The sequence below is a fragment of the Miniopterus schreibersii genome (assembly GCF_964146895.1).
Source record: "Miniopterus schreibersii genome assembly, chromosome: 16".
NCBI classification, from domain to species: domain Eukaryota; kingdom Metazoa; phylum Chordata; class Mammalia; order Chiroptera; family Miniopteridae; genus Miniopterus; species Miniopterus schreibersii.
The window spans coordinates 4,123,813-4,143,175 of NC_138116.1; the positions used below are offsets into that span (position 1 = coordinate 4,123,813).

Below are 19,363 nucleotides of genomic sequence, written 5' to 3' on the forward strand. Positions count from 1 at the left end.
AGTTCTCCTCGATGCCAGAGCAATGAGACTGGTCAGGAGCACAAGACAAAACCACTTAAGGTTCTGGGGTCTGATGAGGGCAGACAAGATCTGAGGTTCAGAAAAGCAAAGCCCCCCCATGTGGGCCCAGAGACAGGGTTGGCGTCCTGGGGACACAGCCCCGTGCATACTGGGCCCTGCAGAAGGACTTTGTGCTTGGTGTAATGCTCCTTGTTGCCAATTGAAATTTGTAATATTCTGGAACAAGGGCATTCCCATTTGCACTGGGCCTGTAAGCAGCTGGTCTCGTCCAGACGAGGCCCAGTCATGCCCGTACAGTAGGGGATGCTCATGTCGGCCACGTGCTCACGTCGGCCACAGGACATTAGCTCTTCATAAAGGGCAGAGCTTGCTTGGAAAATGTGGGTGGAGATGGACCCAGACAGCTGGGCTCGGCTATGATTTAGAGAAGGGCAGTGGTCCTGCTGGCTGTGGCTGAGGAACGGGAGGGGCACCCTTGTGAGGGGAGAGAAACAGGAACTGCAAATTCAGATTCTCAGTACTGTGTTTCGCTGACCACGTGATGCCGCAGACCCTCAGCTTCCCACATTTTCTGATCAGCTCTGAGAACAGAAAAAAGCAGAAGCTGGAGCAAGAAGCAGAGGCGGGCTGAGAAAAGCAGGGGAGGGGAAGAGGTAAGCAGGCCCTCGGTGAGGAGCCTCCAGCCCCAGGCCCCTGCAGCCGGGGAGGTCGCCCGGGGAGACGGGGCCATGTGGCTGCCGTCGGCTCTGCTGCTTCTCTGTGTCCCAGGTGAGCGGGGCTGAGCCCAGACGCAGGAAATCTGCTCTGGCAGGTCCGGGTGAGAAAAGGGTGGCGGCGGGAAGGGGAAGAAGCAAAGCCTAAGAGAAAGGGGATGGGGCATGTGCGTAAAACCCTGGCGTACCCTGTCCCTCACTGGGGTAGGGTGAGACTTAAATGGAAATGCGTCCCACACCGCGAGCACATACGAAGGCCGGCGTAAATCCAGCCATCTTATCACAATACCGTCGTTACTGAGATCAGGGATGCTCCAGAGAGCGGGGGGAGGGGGCCAGGGGACTAGCACTACCGGGCTAATCGCTGTGTTCCCTGGTCCCCCCTTGGTCTAATCCTACCGCAATCCTTATTAAGACAAGAGACTGAGCCTCAGAGAGGTGCGGATAACTTACTCTAGACCAGTTCATGAAAGACCGCCAAGATCCAAACGGAAATGCTTTTACTTCCAAGGTCATTGAGCTTTTTATAATACGATGTCAATTAGTCAATGACCACTAAGCCTCCTCGTGAAGAGCCGTTTATGCGTCTGAGGCATTGGCCCATCCTCGGGGGTCCGGGCTGTTCCGCGGGGTTCTGCACGCTGGGCTCCCCAGGGTGGCCAGTCCTGGTTTGAGAGTTCCCATAGGTGATGTGATGGTGATGGTTTGAGGCCCTGGTGAGCAGGGAGCTTATTCTGGTGGTGGTGGCGGGGGGCTAGAAGCCTGGCTCTGGGTCAGCCTGGAGGAATATCAGAGGAGGTGGCTCTGGGTGTGACTCAGAGTGCCCCTCACAGTGCTTTTCCATCCAGACCCGAAGAAACAGCCTCAAGGGTGAGACTTAAACAAATGGAAGGGTAGACTAAGTCAGAGTGCACCCCGAAAGCACCACATCCGCTTCAGAAACGCGGAGAACAGCGCCCCCCGAGGCAGAGCTCAGAACAGCAGCAAATGCACTGAGGGCTCCGAGCCCCTGCAGCTGGTGCCCCGCAAGCCCGAAACCTGGGCTTGGAAGTCCTCGGGTTGGGGCATTCTGTTTTCGTGAGCAAGGTTCCTCGACCTCAGCACTGCTGGCACCGAGACTGGATTATTCTGTGTGGGGGCGCTGTCCTGTGCACTGTAGGATGTTTATTTAGCAGAGTCCCTGGCCTCTACCCACTAGATGCCAGTAGCACCCGCCCCCACACACAGTGTGACAGCCAAGAATGTCTTTCAACATGGGGAAGATCGCCCCTGGTTGAGAACCACTGCTTCAGGGAATATTGGTGGGAGGGTCGGCAGCGTTTTGAGGCAGAATACATAGGTCAGTGGGCCACTTGAACTTGCTTGCTGGGAAATAAAGCGAGAAAATGCAAGATAATTAAAATAAAGGAGCAAACATTTTGGATTTTCATTTCATTTTAGAATGAAATGTAGCAAAAGTCTCACAATCTGTGGGTGACAGTATATTGCCTGGATACCTGGAGGGAGGGAGGAAGGGAGGGAGGGGGGAGAGAGGAAGGAGGGAAGTATGGATGGATGTGTGGCTGGTGACCAAACGGACAGGCAGACAGGCAGATGGGCGATAGGCAGATACATTATATGCACAATTCTTTTTCGGAAGTTTGGTATTTCGCCAAAGCCGCTCCCAATAGCCTTTTGCCCTGGATTTACCCCCTTCCTGTCCAGAGAAGAGCCTACAACAGCTGTTCCTTGGAGTAAGAGGACTCCTCAGGTGTCTAGGGCTAGTGTGACTCTCCAAGCAGGAAGCAGAGATTTAGGGGGACTGGGTCCTAATCATTTGGAACAGGAGCCTCCAGGGAGCCTGGAGAAGAAAGGGCAATGCCAACGTCTTACAGGTGGCAGAGGACCTGAAGATGAGGCCCAGGGCGTGACAAGGCTGGTGGGGGCTGCAGAGGAGTAGGGGAGGGAAGGAACGGCTGGTGGGTCGTCAGTGTGGAGCGAGGAGTCCCGAAAGATATTAAGCGGCGGCAAGTGTCGCTGCAGGGTTCCGTCCCGGGGGGGGGGCAAATCGAAGTATGAACGTCCTCGAATCAAGGTAAACAAGAGCCTCTTCTTAAACGGCCTCTTTATAGCTGGAGCTCTCCCCTCCTGTGCAAGCAGGGGTTACGGCCTGCGGTCCGCAGGTGAGGGCTGCGGACAGCCGCAGAGCCAGAAGCTGAAGGCTTCTTCTTAGTTCCTGGCACTGGCCTTTAGCTAACTTTTCCTGCTTCCCGCTCTCGTTTTCTGTTTTCTAGTCCATCCGTCCATCCATCCCTTTATTCATATCATGCTTAGTGGCTTTATTCAGCTCTTAGTAACGGATGGGGACAGATGTCTTCTCTCAGGACTGACCCTTCTGGGAACCCAGCTTGCCTGGGGCCTCCGAAGTCTTCCTCCCCCCCTCACGTTGAGAGTTGGCTGAATACACCCAGGCTGGCATGGCCTCTGGAGTCTCAGACGCCCACAACAGGTGTCCCCCTAGATCCCCTCGCGTCAGCAAGCCTGTCCCTCGCCGGTTCCTGACCCCTCCCTCTGGCCTGAGGGTGACTTCCAGAAGACCTGACACCTAAGGCCCCTCTGGCCCAGGCCCTTCAGGACTGCGTGTGTCTTCCAGGCTCCTTGTCTCTGAGCGGCCAGTACAGTGACAGGCACGGCGGGCGGATCCCCGAGCCTGCAGTGAGAGTACAAGGAGGTTTATAAGACATATAACAAATATTGGTGCCTACAACCGTGCCTGCTGCTTTTCTTCGAGACTGTGGAGCCCAGCGCCTCCATGGGAGAGGTGAGGAGAGGCCGAGTGTCCATCACGGGCCATCCTGGAAACCTCACCTTCACAGTGACGCTGGAGAACGTCACTGCAAACGATGCAGGGAAATACAGGTGTGGGATTTCCACGCCACTGCAGGAAGACGGGCTTTCTGGCTTCTTGCCTGAACCCTTTTTCCAGGTTCAAGTGCTTGTCTCCCCAGGTAAGACCCTCCTTCCTTTGGTACCAGAGAGGAAGGAATCTGAGCTAATCTCTGCAGAGCAGCCCTGGAAATTTCAACTCAGGAGACTCAGGACCAAGTGCGTTGTGGGAGGGCCCTGTGTCATCAGATCCATGCTACCTTCAGGCCTTCACAGGGTTGCATGTGTATGTATGGGGTGGGGATCTACTCCAAAGGGACCCCCTTCGCACTTTCCCTTGGCTTGAGCTCTCGGGATTGAGACCTCTCAACAAGCCCAGGGCCCAGGGGTCACCCAGGGTCAGGAGAGGAACCTTGAGATGGTCTAAGATCAGGGATGGCCCAGACTGCCAACCCCATCCCTCTGACTGGTGATCCCTGTTCCAGAAAGCCAGGACCAGCCCCAGCTCTTCCCTTGGCCTCCCTAGCACCCACCTTTTGGGCCTTTCCTTAGCCTCTGATCCATGTGTTGGCCCCGGGGAAAACCCATTTTCTGGAGGCCCTGGCCACTGGGCTCTGGGTCAACAGGGTTTGTTTGTGGGCATGGGGAAGGCCCAAGAGGGAGCTCTCAACCCTTTGTCTGGCCTCTGGCTGGCTGGCATCCTCTCTGACTCCCCAGCCTCCCCCTGCTTCTGCTCCTTTCCCCTGACACTGCTGACGAGTCAGGAGAGGACCCAGTAAAACCCTGGGCCTGACAAGGCGGAAGAGATAAGATGGGGCACCTCTAATATATTTTTCTGTTCAAATTGTTTCTTGATCTTTTAATAAGCCTTTCTCTCTCTCTCTCTCTCTCTCTCTCTCTCTCTCTCTCTCTCTCCCCCTCTCTCTCTCTCCCTCTCTCCCTCTCTCTCTCTCCCTCCCTCCCTCTCTCTCTCTCTCCCTCTCTCCCTCTCTCTCTCTCTCTTTCTCTCCCTCTCTCCCTCTCTCTCTCTCCCTCTCTCTCCCTCTCTCTCCCTCTCTCTCTCTCTCTCTCTCTCTCTCTCTCTCTCTCTCTCTCTCATAAGCCTGGATCTTCCCTTATCCGTCTAAGGTTGTGTGTTTTCTCTGCCACCTGCATTGTCTCAGCTTCCTCAGAGGTTTCTTCCCCTTTGTGCTGGTTTCTCTCTTTTGCGTTGGAAGCTTTCCTCCGAAGGCTGAGTCTATGTGCACTTAAGGGTGCAGCCCTGAGAAACTGGCTGTGAGCTCAGTGGTGAAGGAGGGGCTTGTGGGCGCTAGAGAAGGAGCCTCACCTTTAGGTGGCTACACAGAGATTCAGCTCTTTTCCTCTGGGTCCCAGAGTGTCTGAGTCCGGACGTTCTTCCCCTGAGCTGGCCGCTGACCCTGTGGGGATTCTCCGGTCCTCTGCCTGAGGGAGCACAGAGGAGGCCTCCAATGTCAGAGGAGCTGGGTGGGCTGAGGAGGCTGAAGGTCCCACTTTCCAGAGTACAGATTCCACCTCTTCGAGGCTGGTAGCATTTTCCAGCCATCAGCTATGTGAGGTGTCCCTGCTTTCACACTTCCCTGAATCAACCTCTATAGTCTTCTGCCAGGAGTGTGTGTGTGTGTGGGGGGGTGATATGTGGGTGCACTGGCTAGAGGGTGGAACCTGAAGTCTAATTCCTGCTCTGACCTTCAAGCACTCCTGTTTTCAGTGAGATAAGGAACACCTTAACGGCAGGAGGTGATGTATCTCTTGTCCTGGTTTATAGTGTCCACCTAGAGTATACTGGGGTGGGGTTGGGTGGGGATACTCCTCTACCATGGTCAGGCCTAGGCCTGACTATGGGGAGATGATAGTCTCAGATCTGTCAGCCCTTCCCCTGAGTCCCCTCTGCTTTGTGGAGTTAGGACCATTCAGGTGAGAGGTACCTAGGTGGGAGGGCCACGGGCAGGGCCCTGGGCCCTGTTCCTCACCCTTAACCTCCACCGCAGCCTCCAGCAGCGAGAGCTCTGCAAGGACACCTGGATCTCCCAACCAAGACCCGGGGTAAGGTGCATGTGTCCCAGTGTCTTCTACCATCTGCACGGCTTCTTCTCTGCGGCAGGGCCCCTAGCCACAGGTTTCCTCAGTGAGTCACTCACTCAACAAATATTTAATTTACTTCTTATGTGCCAGGAACTGATGCAAATGCTGGGGCTATGACAGTGAACAGGCAAGGCTGTGCTCTCGAGGAAGTTTCTTTCAAATGGGTAGATTTAGACAATGGATAAGTAGATAGGTAGGTAGGTAGGCAGGCAGACAGACAGACAGACAGACAGATAGATGATAGAGAAAATGTCATTGATGATAATTACTATGGAGGAAAATTAAGCAGGTCGGTATTAAAGGGCAGGGTGATAGGGCGTGTGTTGGAGGGAAGGTGATGGAGCATGATGAAGGCTATTGAGATGCTCAATGAAACAAGTAAAGAAACTGTCTTCATTTGGGTTTCCTCACAATCAGATCCTGAGACAACATTTTGGTGTAGTTAGTTCACAAAGAGGTGACCCCAGGAAGTGCAGTGAGGGAGTGGGAGGCAGGGAAGGCCCATGAAGTGTCCATTGGTGAAAGAGTGCCCACTGTAGCGAGTGGGTTCAACTGCCTGAGCACCCTGGAGAGGCTGTATAGGACATTCCTCAGCACTGTCCCACCGAGCTGTGAGAAAGCGAGGGTGGTGGTCCACACACACCTGTCCTCGTGGTGGCGGAAGATGGCAGGTTGGCTATTTTTGTAGAGTGATGAGTGAAGGCCTCTCAACTAGTGACATTTAAGCAGAGACCTAAAGGAAGTGGAAGAGTCAACCAAGCAAGGATCTGGAGAAGGACTGTTCCAGGCAGAAGGTCACTCCTGGGGCCTGGATTCTCTGGCACTCTGGCCTGCTCTGCCCAGCAAGCTGTGGGCACTCCGACAGCTAGAGAGAATCCTCAGGCAGAGAGGGGCAGGGCCTTGAGGTGAGAAACCATGGGCGGGTCCAAGACTGTCCACAGCTACCTGAAGCCCAAGTGGGCAGAGAGAGGATACGGGGCAGGGTACCAACAGGGTTTGCTACGTTTGTGAGGAGCTGGAATGGGCAGTGTATTGGAACCCGGGGGGGGGGGTGGCACCAAGAGCTGCGCTTGGAGAGGTCACTCCTTGGGGTAGAGGTTGTTGGGTGGTTTAAGCAGGATGTCTGCTCCCATGACTGTGTTTAAGGAACAGCCACGACTTCCATTGGAGTGTGGATGGTTATAAGGGAACATTCATCCTTAAAGTCGGTCCCAGCAAGAGTGGGCTCCTGAGGGTGTTGATGGCTGAGGGCGTTCCTGGGAGCCAGGGCCTGCTGGGATCCCGCATCCGTCTCCGCTTCGTTTCTCACCCCACGTCCTCACACATCTGCTGTGTCCTGACGCTCGAAGTCCATCCTTGAGCTAAATGAAGGACAGGAGTCTGTGGTCCTCAGCGTGGGGCTGCCTGGACCTGGCACCACCCGGGTTCAACGCTGACATTGAGTTTTGAGGCCACATGGACCTGAGCTCAGAGGAAGGTCGGGGAGAGGTGAGACCTGAGCCTCTTGTTGAGGACAAACTCATTTCGGGTCACTGTGTCCCTCTCACAGGTCCCTACTTGGCAGTGTCCACTTCCTGATCCTCATATTCCTGAAGGTGCCACTCTTTCTGAGCATGCTCAGTGCTGTCCTCTGGGTGCACAGGCCTCCGCGGGCGATTTGTGAGGAAACACGGTCTGGCTAAGACAACCCGCCGCTGTCCTTGCCCATCGATGTCCCGTCCAGAGACACAGCCACTCAGACTAGAGAAGACAGAACCTCGACCCCGAACCTTACATCCCTTTCCAACTTATTGCCAGAGGCTTTAAAAAATCTTTTAATGAAAACCATCACCTACACAAAAGTGTGCATAGAATGTACATGGACAGTGTGGAAGGACTAAAAATAAACATCTGTGCACCCACCATTCAGCCTAAGAAGTCAGACATCGCTGAGACGTTTAAAGCCCCCACATACTCCTCCCTGATCTCAGGTCCCTCCTCCTGCTCCCGGGGTCAACTGCTCCCTTCACTTTTTGGGGGCCAATCATTTCTTTGCTTTTCTTCAGAGCTCTGATCAGGGCACTGCTGTTTCTGAATCTTGCACACAAACATCCTACTGCTTCAAGCTCGCTCGTTCATGAAAAACTGGACTTTCCCCCCCATCAGCGGATTAAAGGGCGCTCCCCCCAAGGCCATAAGTGTGACAGCTGAGGACGCAGCACCGGACAGGCCGTGACTGTGTGGCTGGAGCCACCGTCATGGCTGGGTAACGTCACATTCACCACAGTGTAAGGTGGTGGGGACTTTCGGCTGGACTTCAGCATGGCAGAGAGTTAGGAGGCATGTTAAAGGGCGGGTAGTTCTCTGTGGCGCATGCTATGTTCCTGCTCTGGGGCCCTAGGGCTCGGAAGTACGTTCCTCCTACTGGGGCTGCCAGAGATGCTGCACAGCATCCTTGTCTTCCCCAGAAACAACCAGGACACATGGCCCACATGACAAGGCCACTTCTACCCCAGCCTGGATCTGCTGGAGAGGTCTCTCATGCTCTGGACCCCACGTGAACCTGGCAGCTTTTTGGGTCGCCCAGTGAGTCTGAGCAGCACTCGAGCATGGGACATGCCGGCCCCCAAATTCACAGAGGCCCACTGAGCAGAGGGCTTTTTCTTAGAGGTTTGAGACTCAAGACAAAAGAACTCATTCCAGACCCTGGACTCCTAAACGCTGAGCCTGAGGGAGACGCCTGAAATTCTGCAGGGTTTCTCTTTACCTCTTGTGCAGATGTGTCTTATCGGCGCATCTGGAGAACTTGCTCCTCCGGCCCCTGCAGCCATCAGCAGAGTGAGCCAGTGCCCCTCCCACTGCGGGGACAGAAAGAAGAATCCCCATAATCCGGGGCTGACTCTGAATGTGTCCTGTTCTCTTCCTGAGTCAACTGAACTACTTCTGACCTTCTTTCTCTATGGGGATCGAAAAGTGTTAGGACCACAGGGCAATATAATCCTTAACTGCCATTTGTGAGCTTCCAGCCACAAGAGAGCAAAGACCAGGAAGACTTGATGGGCACCCAGGATCAGGCCATATAAGGAATTAAAACTGTCCTAAAACACCTGATCACACCTCCACGTGCCATCCACATTGCACCTGCATTCCTAGCCCACCGACCCACCCAGCCCCAAGACCCACTGACCAGAGCTTCCTGCCAGTGATTACATATAAGGATGAGACCCCGGCTCCTGGGGGCTGCCATCATCGACCCAATATCCTCTTGGCTCGGTGCTGTGTAGCCTTCCCTTTGGATATCCCATCCCCCATTCCCTTTCCTTAAATAAATTCAATTTTTCTTTACCCACCATCTGAGATGGCTATTTAGCTGCCCAAGAAGCCATCACGTTAACCTTTCGAAAAGAATGCATTTGCCACCTAGAGCAGCGCACCCAGCACCGGAGGCTGTTCTCATAAAGGCAGCACCTCAGGAACAACAGTTGCGATTGGGCTGGCAATCGGTCACGTTTAAGGTGGTCCGCTGTGACAGGACAGGACACCGTGAGTTGGTGAGGAATCGGATCAGTGAATTAAGTAGGTGTTTTCAAACATGGGAATGGCTGTCATGAAAGAAGCTGACACTCATCAGTCCCTCCACACGGGGCCACACGAGGAAGCCCCAGAAGCCCCAGGAGGCAGGAGGCAGAGGGAGAGAGAGGAACAGAGGGCGGAGCCTTTCTTGTGTTTTTTGGGGGAAGGAAAGGGTGAAACAAGGTAAACAAACCGAGCAGGTTTCCGCCTGAATAGTGTGCATAATTTTGGCGGGCTCTGGGCCGTAGGAGTTGTCCCTAGTTATTAGATGCGGTGCCCTGGGGTGATTTTGGGCAGGGGGATGAGGTCCGAGGCTGCAGGAGCCAGATAAGAATAGTCAAGTGGGAGCAGGGTTTGGGATATCAAAGGCAGGCTTGCAGGCAAGTCTTTTACTGCCTTGGGGAATCAGCTAACTTGGGAGGGGCAGTCCCTCCCTGGGCTCACCGTGCCCCAAGAAGCTAAAGCATCATAAAATATAAAATTAAAAAACCCCACGTGACTAATGGAGACTAATAGTGCAGTAATAATTAGTAGTAATTTGTAGTAATAATGAAGAGACACTAATTAGCAGGGATATGAGGGAGCTCAGCACTCCTGCACCCTTAGATCCCAGAGTGGGGCCACTGATCCCGTCCATTCACTCAAAACACGGCTTTGCTTACAGCTCACTGTCTCGATGGGAGCAGCACAGTTTCAGGACTTTTCTGCCATTGTAGCTTCCTCTTCATAGGCTTTTGGGCCAATGGGAGGGTTCTGTCAGCCCTTAGGAACATCTCTCAGGATTATGCACACACAGATCTAGGATGTGGCCACAGGGTAAGTCCGCAGAGATGGACTTATTAGATGTGCAGTTCACCTTGTTGGGACCCTTCTCCCGTGCCCAAGCCCCATGTCAGTCAGAAGGCCTGCTGGGGAGGGAGCTCTGGCCCAGACCCTTACCGCGGAGAGCCGGAGCAGGGGGGCAGGCAGAAGGGGGAGCCCACAGTCCTGTCTGTGCCTTCTCAGTTCTGTACCCATGTTCAGCATTGCCCCCGCTGCAGGATCAGGAAGCAAAGCCCGAGGAGTCCTAGCTAGATGGTAGCACTCAAAGCTTTCCACTCAGCCAGGCCGTGGAAAGCATGGGTCTCCCCTCTTGCATGCCCCAGTGCCCCCGGGTCTCTGCATCGAGCATTCCTAGGCCCCCTCCTTGGGTGATACAGCTTTAGAGGATTGCCTTATTTCTGTTTCTGTGATTTTTACTTTTGCAAAGAAGTCCAAACCTGAGCTCAAATCTATCTCGCTCGAGACCAAAGATCTTTTTTCCAAAGTGCTGGGGCCTCTTCTCGAGGTCTAGCCACTGTCTGGAGGGAGCTGGAGGGGTCAGTGACTTAGCCTAACACTCAAAGACAGAAGCATTTCTATTAGCCTCATGGGCAAGAACGAAGGTAACAACCCGGCATGCTTGGGACAGTTCTTAAAGTCACCAACAGAAGGCGCTGTAGCCATTTGCAGAGCTTGACTGCGGTTGTCGTCATGGATTTAGAAATTTCTTCCCCAACAGGATTACGTCTCAGCTGCTGGGTCCCTCCCCGCCGATTCCAGTATCCTGACCCCGGCCCCGCAAGCACTAGAACTAAACCCATTGTCTCCCGTTGGCTGAGTCCACTCCCCCAGCCCCATTCTGCCCATCAGCCGGGGCTGTCTGAGTGGGGACCACCTTGTCCCCTCTGGAACCAAACAGCTGTGGACTCAGACATTCAGGAGGCCAGGGGCCAGAGCTCAAGGTACAAGCAGGGGTCTGCAGCCCAGTGGGCAGTTCAGACTGGAGTAGATTGAGGCCCTGAAGGCTGAGTCCAGGGGAGGGGATAGAGCCAGTCAGGAGAGTAAGGACTGACGGGGAGTGAGAATCCCATGTGGCAGGATTTGGGTTGCAACAACTCTGGGGTTATTGCCTTTGATTGTGAGAGTATAGAAGAGGAACAGATCTGAGGAGGGAGTGTTCAGGGCAAGTGGATAGGCCTGGGTTGTGCATGACAAGGTTGGGAAACCAACATAAATGTTAAAATGGGCCCCGCCTCCCTACGGTTTCCAGGGTAAATTGGCCCTCACGCCACCATGTCATGAGAACAAGCCTGTCTGAGTCAGGACAGACCTGCGCCGCCACCTCCTAGGAAGGACCATGCCCATCTCTGTACCCTGAAGAGGCCCCTGGTTATCGCTGTGAACCCCTAAGGGACACCAGCAGCCAGAGCCTTTGGGCAGACAGCCCTCTCTGTGCCACTGGATGGAGAGGAAGGGCTCAGTGTCAGCTTCACGGGGTCCCCAGCTTTCCATCCGGCCTCTTCACACCTCCTCGCTCTCCTTGACCATTCTCAGGCCTCCGTCCTGAATCTCGCAGGGGTTGGCTTTCGGAAGAAAGCGTAGGGTGAACGCTCAGAGGGCTGGTGACGGCTGCTCCACACCAGTGTCGCAGAACAGGGAAACGCACAGGGGGGCGCAGCCTTGGATGTGACCCCAGGACCAGGAAGGGAGTGTTGAAGGCATCTGAGGTCGCAGTGCCAACCTGTGTGGGAGGAAGAGCTGGGGGCCCCACGGGATCAGAGCGGCCCGTGGGTGCCTGGAGCTACAGGTCTGTGGTCATAGTGCCTCTGAGGTCACCACCAAGGCCAGAGAAGGTGGAGAGGCCTGGTTTTCATCCCAGAACTATCAACCTTTGTTGTTGTTAATTCTCACCTGAGGATATATATTTTTTCTCATTGCTTTTCAGCGAGAGTTGAAGGGTGGGAGGGGAGGAGAGAGAGGAACATGGATGTGAGAGAGACACAGCGACTGGTTGCCTCCCGCATGCCCCTGACCAGGAGCAGGGAACAACCCCGAAACCCAGGTACGTGCCCTTGACTGGGAATTGAACCTGCGACCGTTCTGTGCTCAGGCCAACGCTCTAACCACTGAACCACACAGACCAGGGCAGGACTGTCTCTCTTGACGACAAGGAAGTGACATATCTCAGAGGAAATGTCCCAGTTTAGCTGTGCTGTGCGGAGATGGGTGTGGCCGTGAGAGGAGCTCTGAGAAGGGGGCAGCATCCTGTCCAGTCGCTGGCATTGAGAGAAGCCAAGGGCACCGGGATCCAGGGGCCTGCAGTAGCCTGAGCAGCTTCTAACCCTGAACTTCCTGCACCCTGACCAGCTCCAGCATTGGACTCAAAACTGGGCTGGGCAAGGAAGCAGAGAGGCCCAGCAAAGCAGGACTATGGAGGTCCAACCCTCCGTGAGGACGCTTGACGTTGTCTACACACAGGGCCTGGTGCCGCTGGCGGTGGGGTCTCCGCCGGAGAGATGGCTCCAAGGGGAGGGGCCCCGTGGCTGCCGTCAGCTCTGCTCTTTCTCCAGGTCCCAGGTGAGTGGCGCAGGCTGGGCGGGGAGCTGGGCCCTGAGTGGGGAAAGGAAGGAGCGGGGCGGTGGAGGGTGAGGCGCAGCCCAGAGGAGGAAGGAGGCGCAGGGAGGGAGGCAGAGGAGCTTCGGTAGCAGCCAGCACAGCCTCAGCTGCAGCCACAGGGCCCAGTGCACAGAGCAGGCGAGTCTCTCCGCAGTGCCAGCCGGGGCAACACTGGTGAGGGAGGGCCTGTGATTAACCGTCAGAAGCAGGGATGTGGTCTTCCAGGCTGTCTGTCGCTGAGCTGCCCCAGCCGCGTGACGGGCACCGTCGGGGGATCCCTGAGCGTGCAGTGTCAGTACGAGGCGGAGTTCACCGAACATAAGAAATACTGGTGCAAAGGCCTATGTCCGACACTGCTGAAGAAGATTGTGGAGACCACAAAGTCAGAGAGAGAAGCGAGGAGCGGCCGTGTGTCCATCAGGGACGATCCAGCAAACCTCACCTTCACCGTGACCTTGGAGAACCTCGAAAAGGGTGATGAAGGCACATACTGGTGTGGGATCGATAGAACATGGCGAGAAATAGGTTGGGACCCCACCTTCAAGGTTCTGGTGTCTGTGATCCCAGGTGAGCCGCACGCACCCTCCCCTTGTCCCAGCTCCAGGCTGCCTGATCTGTACCTGGTCACCCCACTGGTCGGTCAGGACAGACGTGGAATGAAGAGCTGCGTGAGGTGGGGCTCAGTGATTAGGACACAGTGTGTGTGTGTTGTGTTGTCTGGGCATGCACACACACACTCACACACACGCACACACACACGCACACACACTCACACACACTCACACACACACACACACTCACACACAGTCACACACAGTCACACACACTCACACACACTCACACACACACGCTCACACACGCACACACACTCACACACACTCACACACACACTCACACACACAACACACACACTCACACACACTCACACACACACTCACACACACAACACACACACTCACACACACTCACACACACTCACATACACACACTCACACACACACTCACACACACTCACATACACACACACTCACATACACACACACTCACACACACTCACATACACACACACACACAACACACACTCACACACACTCACACACACTCACAACACACACTCACATACACACACTCACACACACTCACATACACACACTCACACACACACAACACACACACACACTCACACACACTCACACACACTCACACACACTCACACACACTCACATACACACACTCACACACACTCACACACACTCACACACACACTCACACACACTCACACACACTCACACACACTCACACACACACACACACTCACACACACAAGCAAAGGCACAGTCTGTTCCAGACCCTCTGTCACTGTCTCAAGCCTGGATGGTTCCTGAGGAACCAGCCTCACAGCCATGGTCCTGGGGGTCTGCAGCATTCAGCAGCCATGAGAGGGGCCCAGTAGGAGCCCTAGGTCCCTGTGTGGAGCTCCTGTGATGTTTTGGGAACCACCCTGTCCCTTCAGGCTGACCCTCTCCCTCCCCCTCTTTCTCAGATGCCTTGTACCCACAGGAGGGAACCCTGAGAAACCCCTGAAAATACCTCCCTCGGACAAAGGGGGGGCAAGGTGACCAAGTGGGCTCTCAGGTGTTAGGGCCCCAAACTTTCTTCCATGTCCTCCAAACAATTCTTCTCTAGCAGAGCACCTGTCTAAGCTCATAGGTTTCCCCCTGTGCTCTTGCTCTGAGGTTGCCTCTGGCTCCCCTTACTTCCTCCTTGTAGGTCTAGTTTCTCACCCTCACATGAGAGGTTTCCTCACATGCCCTTTGTGTGCTCCTATTTGAGAGAGGAACGGAGCCCTGGCTAGTTTGGCTCAGTGGTGAGAGCGTCGGCCCAGGGACTGAAGGGTCCCAGGTTTGATTCCAGCCAAGGGCACAGACCTCGGTTGCAGGCTCGGCCCCTGCCCCAGGCAGCACTCGAGTGGGACGCAACCAACCCCTGTGTCTCTCTCACATCGATGTCTCTCTCTCTCTCTCTCTCTCCCATTCACTCCCTCTGAAAAGCAATGGAAAAAATTCCCCAAGTGAGGATTAAAAAGCAAAAGAGTGAGGAACCGAAAATCCACGGAAACCTCTGGCTGTGAGGGAAGGGGTTGTCCACGTGCCTTGAGGACAGGCCACATCCTGAGGGGTCCCCCTGGTGTGTGTCTTTCTAGATCTTTCTGCTAATTTCCTTCCCCAGGCAGGACTGTCCAGTGGCTGCCCGGGGCCATGGGCCTGGCTGACAGTTTGGGGACTGAGTGCACATTCACCGCTATAACAAAGCACCACGGGCTGACTGGTAGCTTCTGAGCAGCAGAAGCTCTTGCTCACGGCTCCTGAGGCTGGAAGCCCGAGGTCAGGAGGCCAGCACGTGGCTGAGGGCCACCTCGGGGCTGCAGGCCTCTGTGGCATCCTCCCATGCTGGAGTGGCCTCTCCTATCAGGGCACTAATCCCATTGACCAGGGCTCCACCCTCATGACCTGATCACCTCCTAATACCGTCCCACTGGACATCAGGCTTCCAACAAAAGAATTTTGGGGACACAAACCTTCAGACCATGGCACGCCCTAAGGGACTGTGGGGTCCCGTCATTCAAGGCAGACTCTGCTGCATGTCTGTTTCCTGTGAGTCCCACTCGACCTGTCAGCCCCTGGCTACCCGTCACTAGTTAATTGCTACAGAGTAAAGGTCACCCAGTCCCTGCAGGGCAAACGAACAAGACAGTGTGGCTGTGGCCGGGCTGTGACCTGGCGCCCAGCGCTCTGCCCACAGACCCTCTGACCCTCTGCTGAGCATCCGAACGTGCCCACCAGGCCACAGAGTTCCTGCAGAGGGGCCCGGGGAGGGGCCCAGGGGCAGGTCTGGCCTGGCTGTGGCCACAGCACATCTGTCCAGGTGGCCTGAGTGGCCTTGACTTTGAGTCAGAGCCACACAGCTGACAGAGTGGGAGACCCAGGGAGGGGACACAGGGCCTGACTTGTGCTTCTTCCTTAGGCCCCACCCTGAAGGTCTTCACAAGCACCCAGAGCTCTCCCTCTGTCCTGCCAGTGACCACCAGGCCCAATATGACCAGGAGGGAGACCCCCGATCCCAGCCAACACCCTCGGTAAGGGGCCCGCATCCCAGGATTTGACGCCTGGTGGATCTCCCCTAGATGGCGGGGCAGGGGGCGGTTTAGGGGAGGGGGGTTATAGTTCCTCTCCTGGCCGCTCTTTTATTCATCGAGCTCACACCTAATTATGAGGCTCCTACTAGGTGCCAGGCACCCTTCTCAGCTTTGGGGTGCTGCATAAACCACCCAGACAGCATCCTGCTCTCAGAGAAGTTGTGTTCTAAGGGGTGGATTCAACAATGAACGAATATGCCAGTAAATATGCCAGTTCATGGCGAATTCTGGGAGGGGACAGGTGCTGGGGAGGGCTTTGTGGAGGGAGGGAGTAGGTTTGCTATTTAACGCATGATTATCAGGGAGGCCTCCCTGGTTAGAGGCCATGTGATGGAGACATGCAGGGTTTGGGGAGCCAGGCACTCAGTGCCTGCAGAAATAGGACTCCAGGCAGAGGGAAGAGGGGGGGCAAAGTCTGCAAAGGAGCCCTCAGGACCCAGCCTAGGCCGGGGCAAGCAGCAGAAGCCCTGGGGTTGGTGGCCTCCCCCAAGCCCTGGCCACAGCGTCATCCTGTTGAAGAGCCCGGGCCTCTGAGGGAGGTGGGAGCTGGGTGGGGCCATTCCTTCTCGCCATCAGTGGCCACTAACTAACTGTAAGTACTAACATGTTGGAGACCCTGGCCAGGCACCAGTTACCCGCTGTGAAGAAACTAGAACAGCCTCTACCCTTCTGGTTTGTGCAGGCTGCAGGAGAGCAGATACCCAACCAATAGCCACATTATTGATTCCAGTATCTCTGCTGGGGTGACCTGCAACTGTGGCGGGCTTAGGGCAAACCCTTCTCCTGGCCTGGGGCCCACCTCAGTCCCTGTGCCTCACCTTATCCTAGTGGCAGCCCTTCTCTGTGTCCCCCGTTCCAATTCTTAAGGGCAGTTGTTACCCAGAGAGGCAGGGAAGTGGTCCTTCAAGTGGGGCTGCCCCACCCACGGTTGTGGCCTCAGGACCCGGGCTGAGTGACAAGGGGAAAGTGGAGGGCCCAGGGCCTTCCCCTGAAGATGTGGCTTACTGTGTGTCACTGTGTCCCCCGCAGGTCCCTGCTCGGCAGTGTCCACTTCCTGGCCCTGGTCTTCCTGAAGCTGCCCCTGCTCCTGAGCATGCTCGGTGCTGTCCTGTGGGTGAACAGGCCTCAGGGCTCCGCCCCACAGAGAACCCCTAACACCTGCTCCCGCCGATGACCCGCCCTCGGGGGCGTGGGAATGACCCCTGACTAATAAACCCTGTGTCACTGGCCATGAGTCCGTCAGAATAGTCTGTGAACTCATTAGAAAGCTTTTCTTGCAATGTATCAGACACACACACACAGATATACCTAATAAATGCCTATTCATTAAGCCGGGGGTACCCACCTAGCAGCTTAAAGTAATAAACGTCATTAGCACGTCTGCGGCCCGAAGCTTCCCCTCGGAGGGAACCGGCTCTGAATTGCACACGCACCATCTCGTTTTCTTCGTGGCTTTTGCCATATATGTTCATACGTATTTCCAGAGTACATGCATATATTTTTAACAGTAAAGTTGTTACTTTATTTTATTTTTATTTTTTCCAGCTTTATGTAGATATAATTGGCATACAGCACTGTGTAATTTTTAAGGGCACAATGTTTCTATTCGATACGCTTATTTATTTTAAGTGCAAAATGATCAGCACTGTAGCGATAGCTAGTATCTCCATCACGTCACAAAAATGCCATTTTTTGCGTGTGTGGTGAAAACATTTAAGATCTATTCTCTTGCAAGTTTCTAGTATATAATATAGTATTAGCAGCTATACTCACAGGCTATCCATTAGGTCCCCAGAATTTATAAGTGGAAAGTTGCGCCCTTTGACTAGCATCTCTCCATTTCTCCTACCCGCCACCGTAACCGCAGCTCCACCCCGTTTGAGTTCATCTTTTTTAGATTCCACAGAGAAGTGGCGTCATACGCTGTTTTCCTTTCTCAGCCTGACTTCTCTCACTCAGCGCCCTCAAGACTCCTCGGCGGTGCACTGCCGGCGAGGCCCCCTCCCTGCTTAGGGCCCAGTCACGTTCCGCTCCGGGTACGCGCCCCGTCTTCTCTGTCGCCCCGTCTGTTGCTGGGCGCTCAGTGTCTTTCTGGACCTCGGCTGCTCCTAGGAGCAGGACGGCTGGATCGGATGACACTTCTCTTTTTCGCGTTTTTGGGGAACCTCTCTACTGTTTGTTTTTCATCATGATTGCACCACTTTGCTCCCCACCAACAGTGCACAAGGGTTCCCTTTTCTCCACATTCTCTCCAACGCTTGTTGTATCTTGTTGGGGGTTTTTGTTGTTGGGTTTTTGTGTGTGTGTGTTTGTTTTGGTGACAGCCATTCTAATGAGTGTGAGGTGGTGTCTCCTTGTGGTTTTGGTTCGCATTTCCCTGCTGATCAGTGATGCTGAGCACCTTTCCAGGGACCTGCTGGCTATCTGTATGTCTTCTTTGGAAAAATGTTTGGTTCCTCTGCCCTTTTTTTTTTTTTTTAACATATCTTTATTGATTTCAGAGAGAGGAAAGGAGGGGGAGAGGGAGAGAGAGAAATATCAATGATGAGAGAGTCATTGATCGGCTGCCGAGCCCGCAACCCGGGCCTGTGCCCTGACCCGGAATCGAACCCCTATCTCCTGGATCCTAGGTCGATGCTCAACTGTTGAACCATGCCCAGCTGGTTTTGTCTATTCCTCATATAGTGTCTGAAGTTTTGCCCAGGGCACGAAGAATAACATAGGGTGCCAACCACTGCCCCAGGGTTCTGTTCTCAGGACTGCCAAGTGTTTTCTCTTTTAGTTCTCACGACAGCTTTCTCTTGCCCCCATGCGCTAGCAGAGAACCCCCCTCTCTACGAGATCACTGGTCGGCTCGCACACTTCTGGGCAAGTTCAGGGGATGAGCCCCGGGCGCACAGGACTGGTTCTGCTGGCCGCTCGGTGGCTTCCACCAGGTGCGTCCTGGGTCCTGGGCGACCGCAGCCAGCAGGAGCTGCAGCTTCCGTGACTGGTTTGGGTAAAGCCACGGCTGCCCGATACCAGCACCTCCACGAGCCTCTCTTGCCCTCTTCCTCCCGGCCCCAGGCCCCCGACAGGCCCTGCTGCTGCCACCTCCTGCAGGGCGCGGCCTCAGATGTGCCGGCGCTATTTGCAGGCCTGGGCTGAATGTGGGCACAGCCTCGCTGTGTGGTCACGCCGGAACAGAAGGTAACAGACGCAGTTTGCTGTGTCCTCACGGCACACTGGATTTCAAGTGATCATTTTAAAGTGCGGCCCCATTGCTCCCTATGGGTACGTGGAGGCAAGCTCCGATCATAGCAGCTTTTATGAACCCAGCTTACAGATACAGAAACTGAGGCTCAGAAAGTTGAAGTAAGTTGTCCGCAGTCACATGGCTTGCAGGCGGTGCTTGGGGGGTTAGGGCGCAGGTCTGATGACTCCACAGCCTGCACTCCTGCGCTTGGCTGCTCCACCTGGGCAAGCGCATCTCCGGGTGTGCCAGCCCCCCCCCCCA

General features: G+C 55.0%; 2 protein-coding genes across 7 annotated transcripts; both read left to right on the plus strand.

Annotated features, from left to right (window-relative positions):
- The first annotated feature begins 604 nt into the window (after positions 1 to 604).
- On the plus strand, positions 605 to 17,388 carry CD300C (CD300c molecule). 6 transcript variants are annotated; one of them, XM_081115577.1, is made up of 5 exons: positions 605 to 789; positions 12,423 to 12,632; positions 12,897 to 13,238; positions 15,696 to 15,807; positions 16,897 to 17,195. In XM_081115577.1, exons 2-5 carry the CDS (start codon positions 12,572 to 12,574, stop codon positions 17,039 to 17,041), a joined length of 660 nt encoding a protein of 219 aa, XP_080971703.1. In that variant the 5' UTR covers positions 605 to 789; positions 12,423 to 12,571; the 3' UTR covers positions 17,042 to 17,195. The 6 variants fall into 6 exon arrangements, with proteins under 6 accessions (XP_080971703.1, XP_080971701.1, XP_080971705.1 ...); XM_081115575.1 differs by having other exon boundaries at positions 613 to 789; positions 12,534 to 12,632; positions 16,897 to 17,388; XM_081115579.1 differs by having other exon boundaries at positions 624 to 789; positions 12,534 to 12,632; positions 12,897 to 13,145; positions 16,897 to 17,100.
- CD300H (CD300H molecule) lies at positions 3,191 to 7,384 on the plus strand (the record flags this gene model as incomplete). The annotated part of the gene is given in 4 exon segments (XM_081161171.1): positions 3,191 to 3,295; positions 3,454 to 3,712; positions 3,715 to 3,721; positions 7,252 to 7,384. Coding segments are annotated over 4 exon segments (504 nt in total).
- Positions 17,389 to 19,363: the final 1,975 nt, after the last annotated feature.